The sequence below is a fragment of the Orcinus orca genome, chromosome 2 (assembly GCF_937001465.1).
Source record: "Orcinus orca chromosome 2, mOrcOrc1.1, whole genome shotgun sequence".
Classification (NCBI taxonomy): Eukaryota; Metazoa; Chordata; class Mammalia; order Artiodactyla; family Delphinidae; genus Orcinus; species Orcinus orca.
This window is the reverse complement of record NC_064560.1, coordinates 148,777,988-148,805,267: the sequence shown is the minus strand read 5'-3', so window position 1 is coordinate 148,805,267 and position 27,280 is coordinate 148,777,988. Positions and strand designations below refer to the sequence as shown.

The following is a 27,280-nucleotide window of genomic DNA, read 5'->3' as shown; positions in this document are numbered from 1 at the left end:
ATATAAAGTATGAGATGAAAGAAAAATTTAACCCAGTACAAGATCATATTTTCTTACTACAAAGATTATAATAATTTGTAAACATAAGTTATTTTAAAAATACATGTTATAAATAATTGGAAAAAGAAGTATGTTAAAGTTAAGAGCTAGTTGAGCTACTTGATTTTTTTTTCTATGACTGGTTCTTCGTTTTGGCTAACCTCTTAAGTTTTCTGATCTCTCTCATGGACCTCTGTTTTATGTGGCTGTTGATGATGTGTTGGAAATATGTAGTCATTTGTACTATTTCAGCAAATAGAGATCTTAAGAAGTAACTATTATTTGGCTTTACCTTCTATCACTGGAAATTTCTCTGCAAATGAGTTCAATAAACTCAATGAAAAAGAGTCTAGTTAAAAATAATACATTCAGGGGGTTCCCTGGTGGCGCAGTGGTTGAGAGTTCACCTGCCGATGCAGGGGACACGGGTTCGTGCCCCAGTCCGGGAAGATCCCACATGCCGCGGAGCAGCTGGGCCCGTGAGCCATGGCTGCTGAGCCTGCGCGTCTGGAGCCTGTGCTCCACAACGGGAGAGGCCACAACAGTGAGAGGCCCGCATACCACAAAAAAAATATATAAATAAAAATAAAATAATACATTCAATTAGGAAAATTCATCTTTGGTTAGGTTTTATATGTATAGTACTTTAAAACCCATGTAACTCATAACACTGTTTTTATGTTTTATAGATTTGGATGATCCAGTAGTAACTGTTCATCAAAGTATAGGTGAAGCTAAAGAACAGTTTTACTATGAGAGAACAGTGTTCCTCCGGTGTGTTGCCAATTCCAATCCACCTGTTCGGTACAGCTGGAGACGTGGCCAGGAGGTGTTACTACAAGGATCTGATAAAGGAGTTGAGATTTATGAACCCTTCTTTACCCAGGTAGGAATTGAGGTACAGTATTTCCACCCCACTCTGCTGGATACCTTTCTAATTCAGGCAGCATGCAATACTATATCAATTTGAAAAGATAATTTCTCCCAGTCTGACCTTTGAAAAAATAACATGTGCTTGAAAGATCAGAGGACTGAAATAATGAAGAACAATTTGTTTATTTTTCATGTGGTAGTTAAATTGATAATGTTAACTCTTGAAAACAATTTAATGTATCCTAACATATTTCTTTGTCTGTAGGTTTGCCTAGGTTTCACTCTAAAGTACGTAATTATACATTTGCTGCCTGCTTTGTTTTTTTGTGGGAAATATTTCTTAAAGAAGAGATTTTGATTTCCCCATTTGCAATGGTAAATACATTTTAAAAGAATGAAGAAATCTACTTGAAATTTATTTGGTTTTGGTTTTAGGGGAAAAGTCTGTCTAATTTTCCTTGTTCAGTTTTGACTTAATTTAAGTATAGAACCGTAATTATGTAAAAGCTAAAATATCTGAGTCATTAAAAACGTATTTAATAAAAAGAAAATTTGAATTAATTTTATATAGAATGAATGTAATATGGAACATTCTTCTGTAATGTATTTTTTAAATTTTATTGAAGTATAGTTAATGAATTAATAATTCTTGAGGAGGACATTGAAGTTGTAGGAATATTTAAATACTGTTATTATAAAGATTTTTTGATGACCAGAAAGGAACACAAACCTAACTAACAAAGAAAAAGTTTTAAATAAAAAAATGTACTTGGAAAAATTTTCAAAATAATTGTGACCATGAATTTTTTTTAAAAAATTATATGGGTAATAAGGTAAACAGGAATTTGACTACATTGTTAAAGTTTGGAACATCATATATCCATAACTAGGGAAGTATATAACCAAATTTAAAATGTTGTAAATATTCTACTTCAGAATGTTAAAGATTATTAAAAGTTTCACATCTCAACTCTCTAATAATATAAGATTATCCTGAGTTTGTAAATTTCCCAGCATCCCATATTTTGTCATTAAATACGGCATTAAATAAATATGGCAATTCATTCTTTAATTTTTACTGAAATCCATTTTTTTTAATTTAGCAAAATAACTTAAAAAATTTGTCAACAGTACTTAGTTGCTTGGATGTCTCTAACGTTTAGAAATCCAAATAAATGATCACCTATCATTTATTTGATTCTTCTATTGTCAATTTCTTTTAAAATATAGACATTGTTAAAATTTAGAAAACATAATTTACTGTTTCACATGATGTTTACCATACCAAGGCAGTTCTAGACACATATTCACTAGGTACATAATCACTGTAGGCAGTTTCTTACCTGCTGAAGGGTCTTGAGCACATGGCCCTTGTCCAAATTGGGGAAAAACTTCTATACTTCCAAATAATTAAGAATTTGTTTTAAAGTTATTAAATAAGCACAATCAAATTTTTCATTCATTTTGAATTTGTTGCCGTTTCTGTGTTAGCAACTCTTAAAAAATCTGTCTTACAAGAACTCTAAACTAGTAGCTATTGATTCTACCTTTTAAAGGTAACTTTTATTTTCTCTTCCTTCTTTTGCTTCCCCCATTCTTTTGTGAGAAAAACAACTTTTTAATTTGAACATTTCAATACTGATACTTCCTTTGTTATGAATATTAGCTTATACTATGCTGCATAACACACACTTTTTCTTTTGCTATACTCGAAACTCTGCTGCTTGTACCCTCTGAATTAATTCTCCTAAAAAGTATTTAAGAAACAAACTTTTTTTGAAATTCTGTGCTCTGGATTCACCTGCTGTAGCTGATAATTGCCAATAACATGTAGTTATAGCTCCTATTTAAAAATGTCTTTCCTGCCTTTGGTTACTTGATTATGTTGTTTATCTTTCCTTCTGAAATGGCTATGTATTTGGGGGGTTTTTTTGTGTTTTTTGTTTTCTATATTTATTTATTTATTTTTAACTTTTTATTTTATACTGGAGTATAGTTGATTAACAATGTTGTGATAGTTTCAGGTGTGCAAGAAAATGATTCATTTATACATATACATGTATCTATTCTTTTTCAAAATCTTTTCCCATTTAGGTTGTTACATAAGATTGAGCAGAGTTCTCATACAGTAGGTCCTTGTTGCTTGTCCAGTTTAAATATAGCAGTGTGTACATGTCAATCCCACACTCCCTAATGGTTATATATTTATATCTGTCCTAAAAATTATGTAGAAACAATACTTTAAAACTTTTATGTTATATATGTACTTAATTTGTTAACATTAAACATATTTTGTAGGCTGGATTGATAAAACTCTCAAACAGCAGCACATGGAAATTTTAGTTCTTATAACCACAGAGAATGTTGGATTTCTCACAGACAAAATGTTGTCAGTGGTTTTTCTTCATACCACGTGTGTTGACATACTGAACATGGGCCTGATATACACAAGTCCAACCATATCACATGACTTCTATTATCTCTCCATGGAATATAGCAATAGGTTCCTAACTGGCTGTCATGTTTTATTACAGAAACCTCTAATCATCTGAGTGATCATTTTAAAATGTAAATATTTTTCCTGCTTTAATCTCTCCAGTGGCTTCCCAATGTTTACAATAGATCCAATATACGTTTCGTGACCTACAAGGCCATGTTTGACCTTGCTCTGTCTTGTTCTCTCTTACCTTCTGTACCTTATTCACTGTTGTGGTCACACCTGCCCTAGACATGTCTAGGGTGTGAATGTTCTCGATTCCTCCAAGTAGAATGTTATTTACCAGATAATATGGCAGGGATCTACTTAACACCAAGCACTCATCACCTGAGAAAGGCTTTCCCTGACAGATCTATCTGAGGTAACATCTTTTCCCTTCCACAGTTACTCTTTTCTAATACCCAGTTTTTTGTTGTTGTTATTTGTTTTTATTTGTTTTGTTTTTCCCTACAGCACTGAAATTATCAAATTATCTTATTTGTGTATTTGGACATAAACTCAATGATTATAGTGACTTTGTCTTTTCAACAGCTCAAATGGTGCCTGACACATGGAAGATTCTCAATAAATATATTGAGCCAATATTCCCATGGAGATGTCTGGATTTGTAACTAAGGAATAGTTAAAATTATTAGTAACTCCTGAATCACTCTCTGTAACTCCATTCCTCTTTACCCACTAAAGAAAGCTTAGTGAAATGTGAATGAGAATGATATTATAGTTAAATCAATTTTAAAGTATTTAATTTCCAAACTGTTGATGATTTTCTTGTTATAATTTTTAATTGATTTCTAGTCTAATTTCACTGGGTCAGAAAGCATACTCTCAACAATTTCAGTCTTTAGAAATTGAGACTTGCATGGTGTACTTGCCTGTGATGTACCTCCATGAATGATCCATGTGCACCCACAAAGTGTGCATTCCAAAATTGTTGGGTTTCAGATAGGTCACATTTGTTAATTTTGTTGTTCAGATATTCTATGTATTTCCTGATTTTTGTGTCTGCTGTCCTTAAAGCTATTGAGAGGAGTTAGTTAATGTCTATGACTATGGCTGTGGATTTGTCCCTTTCTTCTTTATTTTTATAAATTTTTGCTTTATATATTTTGAAGGTATATTATTAGCACATACAGAATTAGGATTTTTATATCTTCCTAGTGGATTATCTTGAGTGTATTATCTTCCTGGTAAGTTATCATTCAGAAATATCCTTCTATACCACTGGCACTGTTTCTTGCCTTAAATCTGCATACCATATTTGCTTTAGATTTAAAATTAACTTTGTTTTGTATCCTTGAAATGCTCCCCAAGATAGATTTTGTTTTGTTTTGTTTTGCCTTCGTAATGGCTTTGCCATTTATAATGAGATAGGAATGGTGTTTACTTTTCCTTTTGCTTATCAGGTTAGTGTGTCTGTATATGTATTCTTAGGTGTTACTGATTTCTTGGACTAGTTTCCCATCAATTGTCATGTGTACTTTATGAAGAAAAAGCTTTCCATTTTAGCTTTGTTTGTATTGGAGTACTTCAATAATATTTTAATTTATTTTCATAGATCTGTCGCCTCTGTGGCTTCATAGTGTAAATAAGGTCCAGTTAAAATGGCTGAGATCTGTTTTGTGCAAGATATGGGCAACTCTCTATTAGAGATATAGAGGCTGCTAGGTAAGGCTCCTCCTCTAACTTTGATAAACATGGGTAGAAGTCAAAATAAATAGTGATTATGATACAAAGTTAAAATTATTGTCAAAATAGTGGCACACAATAGCTCTATGGAGAGAACATTCAGGATGGAAAGCAATAGCATGTGTAACATACAGAAGGAAGACAAAATCTTCAGGGACTGGCCATGTCTCTGGATGGCTGGAATGATAATTGGTATATGTAGGGAACAGTGGACTGTAAATCTGGGAAGGCATACTGGGACTATATCATTGAAGGATTCAAATGACAGATCATAAGTCTGCTTATTTTTAATATTAGAAAATTAAATTTCTTTTAAAGATATTATGTTTTGCTAATCAATAACAATGTCTTGTTTTAAATAAAACAGAATTTCAAAGATAATGAGATATATCTACCCCACATGCATATTCATACTAAGTTAATATCTATATCAATTTGAAGTGAATATTTATTTCACCATCCTGTAGAAATACAAAATCTTGATTATGCCTTTTTATAGATCATGTTTCCAGAATGAAATTGGTATGTGTTCCTGAGGCTGATATGAATTAAAAAGCATATATGTCTAAGAGGAATAACTATCCTTTTCATACTTCCACTCATTTAATATGGAAGATGTCAGCTAGCGTATACTGTTATTTATTTAGAAGTTTATTATAAATTAGTCATTAGAGCTACAAAAAATGAGTGTAAATTGGAATGTTTGTTTTTTTTTTCTTTTTACCGATATCTGAAAGTAAATATTAAAAGAAAGTTTCAATTCCTTTTCTAAGTAAAATAGAAATACTGCTTCAGGCTATGGGCATTATTTCACTAGACAATGTCACCATTGGTAAGGGCCACTGACTAATGAATAGAATGCCTTCCCTTTATTGATTTTATTTAAAAAGTAGTTTTAAAAATTTAAATACAGGATTTTCAAATAATTTTGTGAATGTTAAAGAAATGTGTACTTAAATTTTACAAACTATATGTACTCTTGCTATTTCTCAAGAACTTTTATAAAGATGTTCATGACATCATCTTGTATATTGTAATTACACCATCTAATTACAAGACTGAACATATTTACATCAATTATGTAATTAGTTATAATTAGGCTAATTAGACTAATTATACAATTAGACAATAATCAACTGAAAATTCCTTTTTACAAATCATGGAAATTCACATGAAAAAAGACTTCCAGTATCACAGAATATTAAATTTATATGTTCAACAAAATAAATTAATCCTATGCAATAAAAGTATATAAGTAGTAAAGTTATATAAACTATATATATACAGTTATAAGTAGTAAAGTCTAAATCATTATAAATATACTCATATGTATATGTACATGCCATTTGATAGCATATATATATGCACACACATGTATTATATATTCTCTATTTTGTTATGTATACATTATGATATATTTTTTAAAAATACTCTGAGCTTTGGGAGTTGTTTATTGAGAGGAAGAGAGTCAGCCTGAACGCTTTCCTCATTTCCTGAATGTGGTGAATTAATTGAGTGGGGTTCAAATTCTTCCTTAACTCTGCCTGTTATTTTCTACCTTCCTTTTACAGATTTTGTCTGTATTAGCCCCTCTCCCTCTTTGACATACTACACAGAGTAGTAATCTTACATATTAACCTAGATGACTGTCTCATAAGTTCAGACACCTTGGTAACTTGTTTCCTGACTGCAAGATGTAAATCATCTTGGTTCACCCAAAACGATTCTCCAGTCAAATGAGAGCTGAACTTTGGGCAATTGTGGACCTAGAATTCACAGTAAAAGTTATTCCTCCATTTTGTCTGTCCTTCTCATGTGTCTACTTTGCTGCTCTGATCTGCATAAGAATTAACTAGGATATGCTGTGCACAAACCGTTATATTTATTGGACTATATTTTTTGGTCTTTTAAAGAGTGGGAATCATCTCAAAAGTAAGGCTGTTTAAGCCACTATGGAGAACAGTATGGAGGTTCCTTAAAAAACTACAAATAGAACTACCATATGACCCAGCAATCCCACTACTGGGCATATACCCTGAGAAAACCATAATTCAAAAAGAGTCATGTACCAAAATGTTCATTGCAGCTCTATTTACAATAGCCCGGAGATGGAAACAACCTAAGTGTCCATCATCGGATGAATGAATAAAGATGTGGCACATATATACAATGGAATATTACTCAGCCATAAAAAGAAACGAAATTGAGCTATTTGTAATGAGGTAGATGGACCTAGAGTCTGTCATACAGAGTGAAGTAAGTCAGAAAGAGAAAAACACATACCGTATGCTAACACATATTTATGGAATTTAAGAAAAAAAAATGTCATGAAGAACCTAGGGGTAAGACAGGAATAAAGACACAGACCTACTAGAGAATGGACTTGAGGATATGGGAAGGGGGAAGGGTAAGCTGTGACAAAGCGAGAGAGAGGCATGGACATATATACACTACCAAACGTAAGGTAGATAGCTAGTGGGAAGCAGCCACATAGCACAGGGAGATCAGCTCGGTGCTCTGTGACTGCCTGGAGGGGTGGGATAGGGAGGGTGGGAGGGAGGGAGACGCAAGAGGGAAGAGATATGGGAACATATGTATATGTATAACTGATTCACTTTGTTATAAAGCAGAAACTAACACACCATTGTAAAGCAATTATACTCCAATAAAGATGTAAAAACAACAACAACAAAAAAAGTAAGGCTGTTTAAGCCTTAAAATCTCAATTACTACCCAATTTGTAGTCTTTACCTTTGGATAACATAAACACTAGCAGCATTCCTAATCATAAGAACTTAGGTATATAAAATATTTCCAGAATGCATCTACTACAAAAATGATCTCTGTATTTTAATGGCCATAGCTTCATTGCTGTTGGTTCAAATATACTTGATTGTTTTATCAGTCCCTTGGGGCTTACTTTCCATTTACATGCTCTTGCTAATAATTGACTGTTCAGTTCTTCTGTGGGTGGCCCTAGCTCAGCTTCTTAAATCTGTCTTTCAGCTTACCCTAATATAAAGATTTTTTAAATTGTTATTACTACTGTTAGAGTCAATGTGGCTCAAAAAGGTTTACTGAAAACATTATGTGCAGGACAGTGAGTTGGCTCTATTCTTTTCTTGTCAGCGATCTTGACTGAGTTGATAGCATGCAAAGCACAGCACAAATGGTAGGAATGGAATTTAAAGTGGCCTTATCTTATATAATGGAAAAGGCAGTATTAATATAAATATATAATGTAAATGACAAAAAACATATATAAACATATAAACAGATACAACTGGTATAGACAAAACATATTAACTCAGAAAATAGAAAGAATGTAGGAAAAATACATTTAGAGACTGTCTCAAGGGTAAGAGCTTTTAGTTTGAAAACTCTTTCTTGAAATAATGGCTGTATGAAAATATTCAAAATAACTGTAGGGGCATTTGTTGTTTAATGGGTAGACAGCTATGGTGGGTGGAAATCATGTTTAAGATATTTTCCAACAAGAGAGGGCAGGTTTTGAAAAAAAATAATAATCAGGTAGACAAGTGGCATTCAACACAAAATAAGTAGTATTAGAATAAATTAAAACCTACTCTCACAGCCCATCTAGTCTGGCCTCTTCCAGGCTCTGAAATTTAATGTCAATCAATTGTCTTCATTTCTCTACATTCCAGCCACACTGATTTTCTATCTAACCCTCCAACAGGGCAACCTTACTACTGTGTTAGGTCTCCTCAGTTTTGGTTCCTACTATCTTTATCGTACTATTTGTGATAACTCATATTTCAAACATCCTTCTAGTCATTCAAGTTTCAGTTCAAAAGCCTTAGAGATACCTCTCAGAATGTCCTATCCAGAATAGCTCACCACATCTCAATGTCTCTATCACATACCTTGTTTGATTTACTTGACAGCATTTAATACTTGTAAAAATCATTCTCCGTCTTTGTTTAGATATTTATTGTTTCAAATATGTAAAGTTCAATGTATTTTTCACTGTGTTCCTAGCATTTGGGAAGTACTTAGAGTAAGGCTATAGTTAATTTTGTCTAAACATTTTTTCATTCACATATATAGAAAAGTACCTGAAACATAAGTGTATAGCATGATGCGTTTTTTCACAGAGATCAGATTTCGCTTCGTAGCATGAAGATCAAGAAACAGAACTTTCGAGCACCTCCTCTATGGTTGTAGTTAATTTAAGTCAAGAAACCGACTATCTCGTAAAATTTGATAGACAGGAAGTGTGGCATAACATTTGAAAGAATTTGAAAGGATTGACTTTCTGTGATACAATTTTTATTTTTTTACAAAGAATAGGGAGAAGCAAGAGAGTTGACGGTGTATTCTAGTAGTACAAGTAAAAATATTTAATTGTAGAAAAATTACAGAGAAAGCATCAGTTTCCAATTGATTATTAATGTGGCAAGTACTATAGAAAGGGCAGAGAAATTACAAAGTAATAAGAATGATACAAGAAATATAGCATCATACACGAAGGACAGAATGCATAGTGGGAAAAATGAAGTCTAATTTTTATAGATTTTATATTTTTGTACCTTTTATTTTTAAAAGTCATTATGATTATATATTATAACTACATTACTTCTTATAGAATATTATGGGTGGGAAGACCAATTTTAAGTATATCCTGTCAACCAACAAATATTCCTGTTACTAAAGAAGAAAGCATAGATTTAGAGGAATAGACTTGAAGTCCATTTTTGCATATGTTGAGTTTTAGGTACCTATGAGACATCAGAATGGACATATTGAGGTAAAAAATTGGCATATACATCTAAAACTTGAGGGAGAATTTTGGAATAGGGATAAAGTCTTGAGGGGGGCCAGAAATAAATTCATCAGGCTTGTAGTATAAATTCATCAGCAAGGATAAAATCATTTAAGGGAATTTTATAAAGTGTGATTAACTGTAGAACAAATAGAATTCCAGAGAATACCAACAGTTAATTAAGTGTTGAGAGGAGAAAGAAAAGTGAAGAAATCTAAGCAACAACAGTCACAGAGGTAGGAGGAGTCACAGAGGTAGGAGGAGTAAGATGTATTATCTCATTCAAAAAATTATCTGAGTCAACAGGTTCTAGTATAACATTCTTTCAACTATGCTTTGTAACTAAGCACACTTTTATATGCATTGTATATAGTTAATATAAATGAGAACTCTGTAATACTTGGAGAGCATGTTTTAAAATTTGGGGTTGGCCAAAAAGTTCATTCAGATTTTTCCATAAGATGTTATGGAAAAACTCGAACGAACTTTTTGGCCAACCCAATATAAATTCTAGAACCATACACTCTGACTCTGTGTATATTCCTGTGGGGTGTATTTGCATCTGTTTATACATAAAAAAGGCAATGTCTTTCCTAAAGAAAAATTAAAAGATAGAAGATTATTATTTATCCCACTGAGGAAAATGCTAAAGGTGTGACTGTTTTAAGACTGAATTTTGACAATGAATGAAAGGAATTATGACCAAATACCCATACACACTGAAGGAGAGACTTATTTGACATTTGGAAAACTCTGTGTGCCTGCATATGTGTGGCAAGCTTTTTTTTCTGCAACTGAACAGGCAATGTCTTTATGTATTAAATCACTAAATATTCTGATTCTTCTGAATAGCGTATCAAAGTATTGCAATTTTTAGGACTTGAATGATGTTACTTAAGTAAAATAAAAGAAACACATGGTTCTGTACAGATGTTATCTGGAAAAAATTAACATTTTAAAAATGGCTCTACCAAATATGATGTCAGTGGGAGACTTTTTACCATCTCCATAATTAAGTTACTTGTGAAGGGAACTATTTTGAGAGGTGCATTAACAACTTTAGATGGTAAAGAAATCCCAGGAGACCTTATTTGAATTGGGCAGGTTTTTTCCTCTTCTTATTGTTGTTGTTTGTTCTTTTTATCTTTTGAACAATTGCAGTGTTTTTGCATGGTCTTTTTTGGCTCATCAAGAGTGTGTAAGACATTTTTGACCACTTGCCTGATTTGAGTCTATCTTCAATTTTGCAGATTTACCCAGGAGACTTAAACCTTGAATTCCTGAACATAAAGTAACACGAATAATAATAATATAGAAACACTCATGAATACTTTTTAAATGCAGTTTAAGATTTATCATGTCATTGCTCCATATACACAAAATATTTATGTATATACATTTAATTATCTATCATTAGATTGACCTCATTAGCTTTGTTTTACCAACAGTGTTTCATTTATTGACTCTTCAGAATCCTTTTTTCCCATAACATTTCATGTTGAAGTCTGCATAGGTTACAGTGTTTGTTGAATAAACTCCATTATTAAGTACACTGTTCTGATCTTTGCATAATAATTTGCATAACTACCACCAGAAATAGATTTCCCCCCTTAGGAAGTTAGTTTGCAAAAAAAAAAAAAAAACTATGAATTTTCATTGTAGTCAGTTAGTTTTTATCTCCAAGCACATTACAGTTTGATTTTTAAATGCAATAGTTTTTTTTTGGTCGTTTTTTGTTTTAATTTAGGGCATTTTCCTTAAAAAATGACAATCTGCCATATTTTGATAATATAATTTTAAATACAATGCCATGATTCATCCATTTATTAATTTTGGTTACCATTGACTTTTTCTAATGACTTTTTCTACATTTTCAGGGTGAAACAAAGATATTAAAACTAAAGAATCTTCGACCTCAGGACTATGCTAATTATAGCTGCATTGCTTCAGTGAGGAATGTATGTAATATTCCTGATAAGATGGTGTCATTTAGACTTTCCAATAAAACAGGTACGTAACTACCTCTGAATGTTTTATGTCTGTTATCCACAACAAATGTTTAAAAAGTCTCTTTAACTTTTTTATACACCAAATGATTTCTATAATATATGTAAGGAACAAGGCATGTTTTCTTTCCAGAAAATTCTGTAGTATCTAAAAAACTTTTAAGTGGACAGTGTAAAATTTAATTGCAATATGCTCCCATGTAATATGTTTGTTTATACAGCAAGCAAAATTATAGTTCCTTAAATAATGTATTCATAAATGTCACAAGCCAGCCTATATTCTGTTCAAAGAAATTGCTGAGAAGTATTAGATTTTTCATGCGAAAATTTGTGCTCTAAATTGCTAAAAGTGTTTTGTGATTCCAAAACTGAGTAAAAGAACCTTTTTTTTTTACTCTGTTTCATGTCAAGAAAGCTAATTGGTAATTTCAGGTAGGTGCTTTTCTACAAAGTATTTTTGTAGAAAATGCCAAAACATTAGCAAGACTGCAACTTATGTTAGCCTGTGTTTAGTAATATAGACCTCAGATAAATTGCAAACATATTAAGAAGAAATGTCTAAATGAAAGAGCAAAGAGAGCATGTGAATGAACTATCTTTTGTAAGGTTGTATATAAAGAAACAATTAAAACTTAGAATTTGAACAGGTTTTGAGAAATTTTCATTGGCAATTAATATGAATTTTTACTCTTAAATCATTATATTAAAATATAGAGTTTTAAAGGTATTTTTCCCATTAACAAAAACCTTGAAAAGTGTGGGCTTTGGTGTTCCTTGGTTTGGGTCCCAGTTCTGTCACTTATTAGCTCTTGGATCTTGTTGAGCAAGTCACTTCACTCTTCTTTGCCTCAGTTTCCTCATAAACTCATAAACTTATAGGAAGGAATTAATGAGTTGATGTGTATAAAGCATGTAGAACATACTTTATTCATTCTTCTGATAATGAGCTAGTAGTTAGCAACCCCATCCAGCTCATTTGGTGGAAAGATTAAACCTAGGACTTTCTGCAAAGATGAAAACTTGTGTGCTCATACGTTGATTCATCAACATGTGTTCCACTGAGTTGTTCAAATTTTGAAAGGTCATTCTTTTATTTATTCATTCATTTATTCATGCATTTATTCATCAGAAACTCATTGTGTTCCTATTATGGGTCAGCAATGATAGGCATAGGGCTATTGGCTAAGATGTAAATTGCCTTAAACTAGAGAAATCCTCTATTAAGCACTGGATAAAAGTCATTAGAGGAAATTAAAAGAAGAATGTGGCAGACAAAAAGAAACTTTATCAAGAAAGATGAGAAGGACTTGATGAAAACTGTGTTGCAGGAAAAAACAGAATTATAAAATCTTATTGGCCCTAAGACTTATAAAAGTTAATAATTTCATTTCACTTAAAAGAACAAATAGGATATTGAGAAACAAAAATCAGATATTAATATAAGAACTTGGTGTGATTACATTATTCTTCTTGGCATGAACTATTTTGTGAATTATTATAACTGATTTTGTTTTTCTTAGTTTCTTTAATGTATTTTTAGAATACACATGATTCAGAGAGAAAAATTAAAAATTAAATGGAAGTAGGTCCTATGGGATGGGTAAAGGCATTGCAGTGTGTCAATGGAGATAATCCATAAACAATCTATAATAGGACTATAAAAGAGTTTTATTTGAGCCAAAATGTGGACTATAGCCCGGGAGACACAGATTCAGGAAGCACCTGAATTGTGTTCCACCAGGCTGCAAAATGCGGGATGCTTATAAAGGCAAAATTACGTAAGTTGTTTGTCAAGAATTAGAATTGGAGCAGGCAAGAAGTAAGGGTGCTTGTTAAGCAAGTATTGGCTGGGGTCTGAAATGGTTGCACAGTTATAAGGGAAGACCTTGAGACCATAAGGTTGCAGCTGGCTGCATGCCTGAACCACAGTTACTCCATTTTGATTTTTTAATTCATTCTTTTCTTTAGTGGTTAAAGCAGACATACAATGCATGTTTAAACAAGTGTAAATAATTGCTTTGGAAAACAAATGTCTTTGTTATCAATCATGTTTTCCATGACCCCATTATATTTTGTGAATAGGAATTTTTGTTAATAAAAATCAATTTCCTAGAACTGCTTAAAAAAACAATGTCTAGGTGTCATTTTAAAAGTTAGTGTCATCTATAGATTTACCAATAATATGTTTTCTTAACTTTCTTACTCTTAATTGACATTATAGTAGAGCTTATAACTGTATATCTGTCATGGAGTGTCCAATCATTTGTTGGCCCCTGTTGATTACTTGCCATGCTATGAAAAATCTTCTGTTACATAAATGTCATTATTTATCATACTAATCTAATGATCTTAGACCTTATCAAGAACAATTCACAGAATTTTATAAAACATAAAATATTATTTTTATTTATTGTCATGCACACCCCCTGACCAATTGGCATAATTTTGTAGCAGGGTCTAAAAGTTGTTTTGATTGTTTTTCTACTCCCATTTGGAAGAAAATGAATAATTGCTCTTAATTGGTAAATTCTTAATATAGTTGTATTTTTCATAGATTATTAAAATAAACCTATTAAAATTAGTAAATTTAGAAAATTTAAAAATAAAGGTATATTTTAAATTATAATTATGGTAACTGTAAACTATTTGAAATTTCTCAGATTATGTGTATTTCTAACATGAGGGCACCTACAAATTATGATTTAAAAAAATTAATTTATTTTAATATATTTCAAGCAGTTATATGTTGATGACTCATGATTTCAAAGGCAAATAAGAATTAAGTATGTTATTTACATTAGGATGAAATACAAACTTTGTACCTGCTTGAGAGGTTATGATGAATTCGATAAAGAAATAGGGCAGGTGGGGCTAATTTTATTTAATTATATAGGTCCTTTGATTCAGTCTGCTGAAATTTAGCATTTATAAAATTATCCAGTTAGGATGCTTTCCATAAATGTTCATTACATCTAGGAACCAAGTCATTGAAAAGTATTACTGGCTATAGAAATATGAAAACCTACACTTCTTTTCCTCCTGCTCTTCCATATTTTGATACTTTGATACTTGATACTCTCTTCCTTCTTCTTCTCCTCCTGCTCTCCTTTCTTTCTTTCTTTCTCTCTTTTTTCCCCTCCAATCTGTCTCAATAAATTTTACCGCGGAAAAAGATAGAGGTTAGGAAACATCTCTGTTCCCTTTGTTAGACAACTATTATCTGTTCTTATTATTTTATATAACCTATAGGGAAGTTGTTAATGTAAATGTTCAGCAATTGCTGTGAGACTCAATATAAAACTTTTTGTATGCTGTGATCTATTCATGGTAGTTCTCTTCTATGTTTAGAGGTATTTAAATTATATGTGTTATGAAAAATAAAATAATGTTTCAGTTATAGGAATTTCATAGAAATAATTGTCTGTAATAAGAATAGTATGGACATAAACACCTCCTCTTGTAAAATAGTATGTCCATTGTCATAGATAGCCAATTTAAGGGCAAATGGAAACAGCGGTAGAAACTTTGCTGTCATCATACCTGAGTACTAACTTCACACATCTTTCTTAGCCATGTGGATATTTGAACTTCTTTCCTTTAGGCAAGCTCCACAGCATCTAGACAAACAGTAGCACCATTTATTAGACTCTAGGTGTAATTTTTTCACCAACAATCATAGCTTTAACGAAAGACTATGTTTGTGAGAGATACTTAGTGTAAATACAATGACTTCCTGTATTAGTCTGCTTGGCTGCCATAACAATACCACAGACTGAGTGGCTTAAACAACAGAAATGTATTTTCTCACAGTCTGGAAGATAGAAGTTCATGATTAAGGTGCAGTCAGGGTTGATTTTTGATGAGGCCTCCCTTTCCTGGCCTGTAGCTGTCACCTTCTGATTGTGGCCTTTTCTCTGTGGTTCTTGGACAGAGAGAGTAATGAGCTCTGATGTTTCTTCTGACTCTAACAAGGACACCAGCCCTAGCAGATTAAAGTTCCACCCTTATCACCTCACTTAAATTTACTTAACCACCCTAAAGGCCCTGTCTTCAAATACAGTCACATTGAAGGTTAGGGCTTCAACATACAAATTTGAGGGGGGCCACAATTCAGTTCATAGCACTTTAAAATGACTAAAAATGGCCTCTGCATTTAGGATTCCTTTTCTTTTAAAATTTCAGATATAAGTTCATAATATATGTTACATCAAAGGAAGAAAATGAATCAGCCATTTAAAGAGAAGAGTCTACTCTTCAGTAGAATCTCAACCTAAAGAGGGAACTCTACTGAGAGTATGTGTGGTCCTGTATTCTTAGCTTTGGGGAAATAGGAAGGAATAAATTGTAAAGGAAGAAGGTAAAATGAAACTTTAGTGAGGGACAAAGATCACTTTTGTAATAGTATAATAAAATTTTGAAAGACTGGACAAAGTATCAAAATATGGATACAAATGATGTGTCAGTGAGTCTGCACATTTTTTTTTCTGATTTTCCTTTTTATGATGGAGAAGTTAGTATGTGAAACAGAAGAAACAGGAGGAAGAAAAGGGAAAAGAAGCAGAAAAAATGTTTTATCTTTTCATGTACTAAAATATTGGGAATATGAATGCCTTAGTAGATTTTTTTTATCGTAGGTAATGCAGATTTTCTAAACAATAGTATTTATAACTACAGATACCAACAGAATACAAAAAATAGTATTAGAATATTGTTGATAGGCCATATCATTAGAGAATGAGATGTTTCCTATAACTCTCTTGCAAGAATTTTGACATTCAAAAACCTAAGGTTCAAATTTTGTTTTTCTCAAATTGGAGATGTAATTTAGCTTCTCTAAACTTACTTTTCCCCTCCCCAAAATAGGCTTAGCACAGAGATCCATATTATTTGGTTTTATAGGCTGTAAATGCTATTAAATGGAAAACTTTTAAAAGAGATTCCAACACATAACAAATACAATAAATAGTAGTCATCACTGGGTTGTTAACCTTGATAATGGAAAGAAAGAATAAAATTGGTATCATCAGTAATCATGGAGAAATGATGACAAGAACCTTAGACTTTTGCTAGGATATGGTGTATAGCTTCAACCATTGATGACTAATCTTAAAATGAGTTCTCCATCATTTTTTAATTATTTTCATCAGTGGGTAAATTAAATATTAATATTTTCCAGCAAAATATATAGAAATGAATACATATTCTGGCATATGTCTGTTTAAACTATGATTGGCAGAAATGTTTACATAAATATAAAATATTATTCTGTGAAATTAATAAGGGTACATAAGGAAAATTAAAGAAATTTGCAATTTTGTTGATATGTAATAGATTCTTCATCTGAGTGCTCTGTCATTTCCTACAGTAATTGAACGTATATATGCTCTATCCTCACTAATGTAGTTTCATAAATGTGAAAATATAGGTGATGAATACACAGTGAATCTGGTGACAGAAGCAATGGTTATTATGGGGCTTCAGCTTTGGTCTTCCTGATACTATTTTCAGAGAAACAAGTTAGCCCAGATTTTTCAAAATTCTATTACCATAGTAACAGGAAGTATGCATGTTTCTGGGATCTCTCTAGGCCTGTGCATTTCATTGTCCTAGCAATGAATTTTTCAGGTTCACTATATCCAAGTTTATTCTTAGGCTATGAGCTCTTATATAAAATATCCCTCATAAACTATTAACTTGCCCAGAAGACATCATAACCCAGATACAGCAGATAGCTAAGCAAAGAAGATTAAAAAATCTGTTAAACAAATGAAAGGCAATGCTATCATATTTATTAAAAAGGGTGTAAATTATTGAAATGCTGTCTCACAACTTAACCAAATACTTTGGAGCATGTCAAATAGTCGGTGTTTTAGCAAACATCTAGAATAATTTATTGATCAGATTTTCCCAGCTTTACGTAGTTATTCTTCAAACACTATTAGGCTATAATTATAATTAGACAATTTAAAAGTTATTCGTAAGAATAAAGAAGTTCAAATCATGTGATATTCCTTTCAGTGAGTTGAGTGAGAATATGTTAAAATAAAGCAATAGAATTTTTATACACCTTAGAACACTTAAGTTTTAATTTTAAACTGCTTCTGATCGCAGATTTGCAGACCTTGGCTTAGTACTTGATAAGGTTCTATTGTTCTAGTGAAGCTGCTGAGAATTCTGTTATTATAGACAATTCAGTTACTAGAAATGCATTTTAGACTTCTTGTATGCTTTTTGAGCTTGCACTTAGAACTTGTAGTTTAGAATATCTTTATGATCATTCACTGACAAATTTGATTTTATACATTACTGGGTCTCATGATGAAGATACAATAACATCCATAAGTGCATGTAGCTAATCCCATAATTTACTTACCCAAACTCCTAGAATAGATTATATCAAGGGATGGTCTTTAGGGTTCCCAACCATCCCAGTGTGTCCTGGACTCAGTGAAAGTCTCACATCCTGTAATCTCAGGCAATCCAGTATAATTGATCACTTAATGATCTAATCCACCATGCAGCCTACCCTCATATAGAATAGTCTTAATGTCAGTTGTTAATGCTGGTACATGCGCAGGCTTAAGCAGCTCTACATAAAGAAGCATTTGTAAGAAAAACCAGGGTGTAGATCCTGACTCTCCCCAGTGGTGTGACCAAGTCCTTCAACTCTTTGAACCTGCTTTTTTTGCTAATTCATGTTGATGATGGGCTCTAGGTGGGCCACCGATTGATAGAAAGAGAACATTTACTCTCAGATTTCATTTTTATTTACCAAGTTAACATTAACAACAACAAAAACTTAGATTAAATGAGATGGCTGCAAAGAAGTAGATGCAGCCTCTATGTATACAACTACTCTTGAGCCCCAGGATTCATGCAAGCAAGTTTCAGGCTTGCAGAATTTGACAAGATTAATACCTCATTGTGCTGTTGTCCTTTTATACGTAAGCCTTACATTACTATCTATTCAAGAAAAAGATTTAGCAAACAAAAACCTCTGGACCTGATGTACCCATTTGAAGAAATCTTTGCACATCTTGGGCTCTCAATATTTCTTTTACAAAAAGTCACTGTCAGGGAGGCTTTCATCTCATTCAAGAGAAGATTCATCACTGGCCACTGTACTGCCTCCAGCTGTAAGACATTTAAGAGTACAAATTTCCCCACAGAACCTTACCTCATTACACATACTGTGAAGATTAAATGAGATTGTATTTAAATTGCTTGGCAAATGTTGGGCTCTTAGTTTTATGGTATTGTGATTGTTAGATTAAAAAAAAATTACCTTTGTGAAGAAACTAATGAGGATTTCCAAAATCTCATTTAACCCTTTGATTGTCCTTTTTTATTTATTGAAAGTATCAGTGATACAATATACTACTCTGTACTTTTCAGCAGAAATATTAAATCACAGTTAAATTCCAATTTGTTTCAATGGTTACAGAAATAAGTTAATATCAAATATTGTGTCATTAAATGTAAATGATCATATTACTAGTATGTACATTAGTAATGAGTAGATGTTTACATTAGGTCTGCAAGATTTTTATAAAGCCTTTTTGTAATATACTTACTTCCATAATGAAGAAATAGATAGAATTTATGTTCTTACCCTTTCTTAAAATCAAGTATACTAAACAGTACCAGGTAAATGTACATTTAAAATAATTTTTAGGAAAATAGGAATTGATTATTATCTCATCAGAGAACACTTATAGAATACATTTTCTAGTTTAAAGAACAGGAAAAATGCAAACAGTTTTTTTGGGGGGAGGGGTGAGCCATAAATATCTGCTTTTATCTCTGACATTCTAATATGATGAAATGCACGTATTATTGTTAAAACTTCATGCTAAAATATTTGTGCTTTCAGGGAGTCCTCTGACCTTAGCCACACTACTCATAGGATTTAACATCCTGTGTTGTGGCTAAGATTAGCCCTGTGGTCACTGTTAATATAGATTCATAGAGTTATTTGAGTCACAACTAGACATAATTTAAAAGATCCACATTGGTTCATGATGGCTTCGAATTAAATTTAAAAATTAAGAAAGTCCATGGGCTTCCCTAGTGGCGCAGTGGTTGAGAGTCCGCCTGCCGATGCAGAGGACACGAGTTCATGCCCCGGTCCGGGAAGATCCCACATGCCACAGAGCGGCTGGGCCCGTGAGCCATGGCCGCTGAGCCTGCGCGTCCGGAGCCTGTGCTCCGCAATGGGAGAGGCCGCAACAGTGAGAGGCCCGCGTACCGGAAAAAAAAATATATATATATATATTAAGAAAGTCCTTGTAGTAGTCCGTATAGTGGGAGTAGAGTATCTCATGTATTATTACAGGGACTAAAAGGAGAGCGGTGAGAGGTAGACTGGATCATAATGGACAGGCAGAGTATCAGAAATGCATTAACATCAACCTTTTGACTATAAGTCCAGATGCAGCATGTACTTTTGGTTTGCTGTTGTGGCAGTTATTTCCAAAGCATCACAAAGATTTTGGCTTTTCCCTCAATTTTCATTTTCTGCAACATCTGTTCTGAGACATTTTTTTTCTGATAACAGCATATTCTTCTTGATTTACTTGCTACTGTTCTGTTGCTATAGAAAATAGATTTGCCCAATTGTTTAGTAATACGTTTTAGTTTTTTTTTTTTTTTTTAGTTTATGTTTTGAACAGCATTTCTTTCTGTCAGCTCCTTTTAGTCACTCTGCTTTAGTTGCTATATTGTACTACTTGAGCATTTTATTGACTACATCCTTCAATCACATACCATCCAGTGAATGTGCTGTAAAGTCAACAGTATTGATTTCTGATAGACATACTGTGTAATAGAAATTTATTGATGGCAACCTTGTCCTTTTGTTCTATTAATGGTACCTATTTCCCTGCTTTGACAAAAATGGAAATTATCAAGAAACCAGGTATAAAATTTTTGGCATAAATAGATGTGACAGTTGTACGAAGCTACTCTTTAAGTTTCACTTGGATTTGGCACTGCAACCCTGTGCACAGCCAAGCAAGAGGCAGAATTTTTAGTCAGTCAAGTATAAAACATTACCACGTGGTGTTCTGCCTCTAGCAGCATCTGGCAACGCCAGTTTGCTTTGTTTTACTGAAAAGAGTTTATAGTTCTAAAATGGTAAAATATTGGCAATTTCATATAGTTTGACTTAACAAGTAACAGTAGATAAGAAATTTCTTCAAAATGATTATTATGTATTGAGTGCAAATTAAAATATATATTTTCAAAGTGAAGAGAGAAAAAGACACAACAGGAAATAAATGAACAAAGCTATTGGAAAAACAAGCCGTATAATATGGGTTCTTATAAATTTCCTGGGATTGAATCCACTAAGACAATTGCCTGGGAGGAACAAAATAGGGGAAAAGAAGCAAAACTCCTTCTATTCTTACCATATCTTTCTAATTCTCTTGGTTTTGATCATGAATACTTAATAACTAAAGTCCTGCCTCATTACATTTTGTCTTTCAGCTTTAAAATTAGCTCAATCTGAAAAAATTGTAATGTTTATGTCTTTCTCATTTTGGAGCCATAAGCAAAAATCAATCAGATGTGATGTCCATATAGACTTAGGACACTGTGGACTATACAAAAATATGATACTACATTTCAAAGACCCTGAAAATTCAGTGAATATGCAATGGTTTGCATACTAAACATTGTTTTGTGTGTTTAAGTAAAATGTTAAATATGAATACAGGTTTAGAAAAGCATTACTATATGTATACAGATCTACAGTCAAAGAATATGTAATATGGATTTAACTCTTAAGTCACCGGAGAGTTAAATAGGCAATTCAATACATACCAATATTAAAAACTTGAAGAAAAACAAAAAATAATTTGACATTTCAAACAAATGGTATTTGTTTCCTCTGTAAAGATATTTCATCAGTTCATATTAATCATGTAGAATGGGAAATGTGGGTTTAACAAAATCTATATGGAAAACATCAGAACTAGAGTAGGAAAGTTATATTTTCAGTAGCTTTGTGAAATAAAATATTGGCAGGACATTTTTTGTGCATGCAGTTTCTCATGTGTAGAGAGGAATTGAATTTGGAGGTGATTCAGTCAGGGTTTTATCTTTCATATTAAAATAGTATTAAAAAGGTTTTATTGACTTTTAATCTTTCCTTAAGCAACATTCCATTTTGTGCAGCTTTTTAGTTCCTTCACATATGTTACACTACAGTATTATCTTACTCAAAAAAGAAACACCTCCCTTATCATATAGCAGCATTGTCCTAGAATATGGCAACAGTACATTTAAATGTACTCTGAATGTCTGAAATCCCAAGATAAGAAATGTGGCTAGTTTAATAGTTAGGCTTGAATTGACTTGTGTTAGAATTAGATCTGTAATAACATTCTTAAACAGCAGTTAGTATTTACAGTATGTCAACCTGATACTGTATTGAAACCTACTACAAGGTCTATAGTTTAAAACTGTCGTTTTCTCCGGTGCAAACCACAATTTTATTGTTTTGTAATTTAGTCCAATATATTGGCTCCTAACCACACACAAAACTTGGAATCAAATCCCTCTGCTTTGGCATATTTATTTTTCACAAATTATGCTCTGATTCTGCCTCTCTTTTTCTTTCTTTTTCATTTCATTAGCCATGGGGAAGGAATATCGATGTAAGCCTAAAAGTAAATAATAGTTAATATATCTGTACTTGAAAGGAGAACACCTCCTGAAAACATATTTAGCCCTTTATAAAACAAAGTCTACACATTTCTCGGATTTCCCAGGGCAGGCCTTAATTTGTTGAGGCACCCCTCAACTCCTAGAATTAGACTCCTCATTCCAATGTTTTCAGATGCACATGTCAGTTGGAGGCTAGTGCAGAAATCCCAGGTAGGACGTTGGTAACAGATACTTGGCAAGGGCTGAGGTACTCATGACACCGCACTTGTCTGGGTTGTGACCCAGTTCAGCAATCAAGGTATGATATTCTTAATTTTATGAAACTACTTGTAGAGTCCAATGTAAATAATCATTATAATGCTTAAATGTGTTAAGTATGAATGTATGTATGATTTGTATGCTTTGATTTCTTTAATTTGACCTTTGGTCCAGTATTGTATTTAGCAAAATATGACTACTTTTGTCCTTTGCAAAGTAGTATTTTATAGCAAACTTTAGAAGCACCAGCAAAAGTCTCTCTCTCTTTTCCCCCCATCCCATGATAAATACCTAAATATATGGATATATTACTTCTTTTCTTGCTTTTTAAAATTGTATCTGCCTAATCTGATATTTTGGGGTTGGCAGTTGAAATGTCAATAAATGAAGACTTGGTTAATAGTTTATGACCATGCTTACTGTTCCATGTAATAATACACTTGTTTTTCTTACTCTTTTCTTAGTGGCATATTGTCAGCTGCCACTGTTGTTCTCCATTGTTCTGTCTCAGGAAGTCTTTCCTTGTTTAAATTTTTCCTCCTTACCTTGTGAAGTCTGAGAACTTAAATAACTGAGCCCATTATAGTTTTGTATGAGTTAGGAGTGAAAACACTGTGAGCAATAGCCTAAGAGCCTTTTCCACAGTCACTTCAGAATTTAGGCTTTTAAATTATGCCTTAGGGGGTTCACAAGTCCTTTTTGCCTTCTATTCTAAGTGGTAGAGATTTCTGGAAGCCTGACTAGCAAATCATGTTTATTTTTGCCTTCCCTAGGCTTTTATTATAAGAGATGATATTAATGTTATCCCTTTTTTCTATTAGAGCAGCAGCATTAATTCTTTCTCTGACATAAATATCATCAAGAATTTAATTAGAGCTTGAAAATTATCAACTTTATTTCACTCTGGAGTTTATCTACAATGTTTTAAATCCATCTCAAGTCAGACTGCCTAGATTAGAATCTCAGCTCCACCATTCACTATGTACGTGACCTTGGGAAAGTTATCTAAAGTCTGTCAGATTGGTAATAAGTAAAAGTTATCTAAACTGTTTCTCAGATTGGTAATAATAGTAGCTATCTCATAAAATTACATGAGAAATATATGAAAAGCTTTCTGAAGTGTGCCTGGAACATATTAAGGGCTATAGTTGTCTCCATCTAATTACAAACACCTCGAGGGCAGGATTTTTGTCTGTTTTGTTCTGTTGTCTCCAATGCCTAGAACAGAGTCTGACACACAGTTGGCACTTAATAAATATATGTTGAATTAACAGTTTTTCTTTAAATAAAACATAGGTTATTCCTTTGTTTGCTGTCAGTTTATTTTGTTGCTATCAATGACCTGGCTAATTAAGCTCCTGATCTGATTTCTAATCTTTGCTGTATCTTGGAACCAATTTAGATATTTGAGTAACCTGAGTATAGATACGTGACAAGATTAGGAGACTATATGCCAAGGTGTTTTCCTAATCAAGGTAGACATTTGGCCTGAGCAGTCCTTTGGAAACTAATGGAATTCCCTTGGAGAGGCAAACAGAGGCCCAGCAGAGTTAAATCTGTTCAACATTACTCTTTAAGATTAGCTATGAACCACCTTAGCAATATTACTATAAAATGAAATTGTAGAATCATAAAAAGTTTCAAAATATAACATTATAATACAGTGTCACCAGGATGGGTAATAAAAAGAAAAAAAGAAAAACACCTAGTTTTTATCAGACCAATAAGACAAGAGTAAGAGAGTAACTAATAAGAGAGTACCTTTTTGCACCATCCCTCTATGTTACAAATACTGGTTTTAGAAATACCAGCTGCCTCCATTTCAGCAGCTCTGATGGCCAGAGCAGAATTATTGTTTTGTTTTCTTTGCTACTCTAGTGAGGCCTCAAGAAGTATAGCTGGGAGATCAACACCAGATGGTCTTGGAGGTGATGTCTTTATCTGTTCTCCTACTGCTGTGTCACTCTTACAGAAGAGCCTTAAATCTTAACTGATCTTTTTAATTCTATATTGAATTACCCACATACTGGTCCTCTTATGACAAAGGCCATATGCCTTTAGTTTTGGTTTCGGGGACATAATTTGGTTTAATCAAATGGTTTACTGATAGTAATGTATGTGCTATAACTGAGCAAATAATTAAGTACAAAGAAGTGTAAATAATATGCTGTAATTATTTTATGTGAGTGGTGCACTAAATTTTGAAAGAGAAATTCTTTGCTATCACCTTGTTAGTGATATAAAGCATGATTAAGTTTCGATGGGTTGAACAGTGAGAGAACAGAAAGGTCTTCATAGCTAGTATTTTTCAATGAATGGTTCATGAAATCCTGAGTTTTTATGTTTTTTTTTTTTTGGTTAAGTTTATGACAAATAGGTCTTATGTGGAGTTTCTGTTCTCTAGTCTTTAAATTCAACATTCTTTTATTCAATAAGACTTTATTAAGCACATAATTCTTTGCCAAATCCTTTTATGCGTGCTGTTGGTACGAATATGAAAAACACCACCCTTTTCACAGATAATTCAATTCTTAAATATCGCACAGTGAAAGGCGAAGGTAAATGTTCTAATGGTGGCTAAGGTATGTGGGGAGGGGTGTGTGTGTGAAGCTATAATAAGCCACTATGCTTATACAAAAGAGGAAGGAATTCAATTGCCTTGTACAAAAACTAAGAATTTGGTAAAAAACTGATATTGACACTTGACCGTGGTAAAGTGGTTTACCAGGTGAATAAGCACTGGAAGAGAATCCCAGGCAGCAGGAATAGCAAGTTCATGCCTTGTTGATTTTGTGAGGAGGACATCTTTGCAAACTGGCACTATTCCTAAAAACCTGGTATCTTCCATGAAGAACAGGAAAATTCCACGGACAGCAAGTTTCTTGGTTGGAAGTACTTAGCTTGGATTTTCTCTCAATGAGTGATGACCCTCTGGGATTCTGCTGCAGCTGCAGATAATGCTCAGTTTCTGGTGAACTTGAATGAGACCTTGCTTTGCCATGATTTCACCTGTTGGAAGGAACATTAAGGGATTGTTGGCCAAGGGAGGGAGATGTAAGTGGTAATAAAGTTCTTCTTCATCATGTTTTAACAATATTTATGAAGAGTTTTTAGGCCATTAAGTACTAGTACCCCAACTATTGGCATAACTTATCGACTGAAATAAGCTTTTGACTTTATCTTTTGCTCACCTTGGAACACAAGTTACAGTTCTAGTTTTTCTGTTTATCTTGTTTAATGACTAGATTCAAATGTAAATAACACTAATTATAATTTGTAAATTCTGATTTCATTGAAGAATATCTTTTGGCAAATTTTTTTTTTAATATTTATTTATTTATTTGGCTGCACTGGGTGTGACCGGGGATCAAACCTGGGCCCCCTGCACTGGGAGCATGGAATCTTAGCTACTGGGCCACCAGGGAAGTCCCCAGATTTCTTTACTCATTATGCTGTGATGGCATAAATATTCTGGTCAGGGATCATAAATGCACATGACTTCAGAGACCAGGGAGGTGATGTAAATATGTGAAGTCACCCAAGACAATGGGAGTCATGGGGAGAAGGCTGGTTCTCATCCTATTAGGATGTAGGATTCTGAGTGCAGGAATTCTTGGGCTGTTTTGTTCACCATTATATCCCAAGTGCCTATCACAGGCCTTGATACATAGTAGGTGCTCAATATATACTTATTAAATGAATATGTTGAAATGTGTTATACTGGGGAGACCAAACAATACCTAAAGACATTTATTCCTAATAATGATAACAACAGCAAACAATAAATAATATTGTGCCAATCAAACAAAACCCATCTAGGGAAGCCATTTTTGGAACTCATGGCATTAAGCAGTAGGTCTCTTCTAGGAAACTTTTATGTAATTTTCCATGAAGGAAAATATTTGCTCTGCCTCCTCAATCATTTGCAGAACTATCTGTCCTTTGAACATTAAAAAAATGAAAAATGCTCGTTAGCTTCAGTATCTATAGCAAAGACTCTCTCTTGCATTAGAGACTATTTATGAATACTATTTCAAATATTGCCATATCCAGGGACATTGTTTTAAATAGAATTTCCTAATATTATATCATTCCTGGGCTTCATGAGAATCAATTTGTCAATAATGATAATATTTGAATAATAACTTCAACTATATGCGTGGATTATTTTGAATTTTCAAATCAACTTCTAATATATTCTCTCATTTTTATCATGTGAAATGTCCATTGCTACCTGTATTTCAATGAAACATCTGTTGAAAATGAATTCCAATGAAATGCATGAAAATACAGTGATTCTTATATCTTAGTGAAATGACTTCTTTTTGCAAGAGAAACGTTTTTCTATTCTTTGAATCTGTAAACATAGCATGTTGCTCCATATAGAAGCTGGACTTGGTTTGTCTATCGTGTATATTTTAGTTTAAAAAATGTATGGCCATGGAAAAGAAGCAGAAAGTTAAT

At 32.9% G+C, this 27,280-nt stretch overlaps 1 protein-coding gene across 1 annotated transcript in view; it reads left to right on the top strand.

The window, feature by feature from the left end:
- Positions 1 to 27,280, top strand: part of MDGA2 (MAM domain containing glycosylphosphatidylinositol anchor 2) — an 830,741-nt gene that overhangs the window by 521,154 nt on the left and 282,307 nt on the right. The window contains exons 4-5 of the mRNA XM_004270015.4: positions 729 to 925; positions 11,759 to 11,891. Coding sequence (XP_004270063.2) covers positions 729 to 925; positions 11,759 to 11,891 — 330 coding nt within the window. The remainder of the gene's footprint in view (positions 1 to 728; positions 926 to 11,758; positions 11,892 to 27,280) is intronic.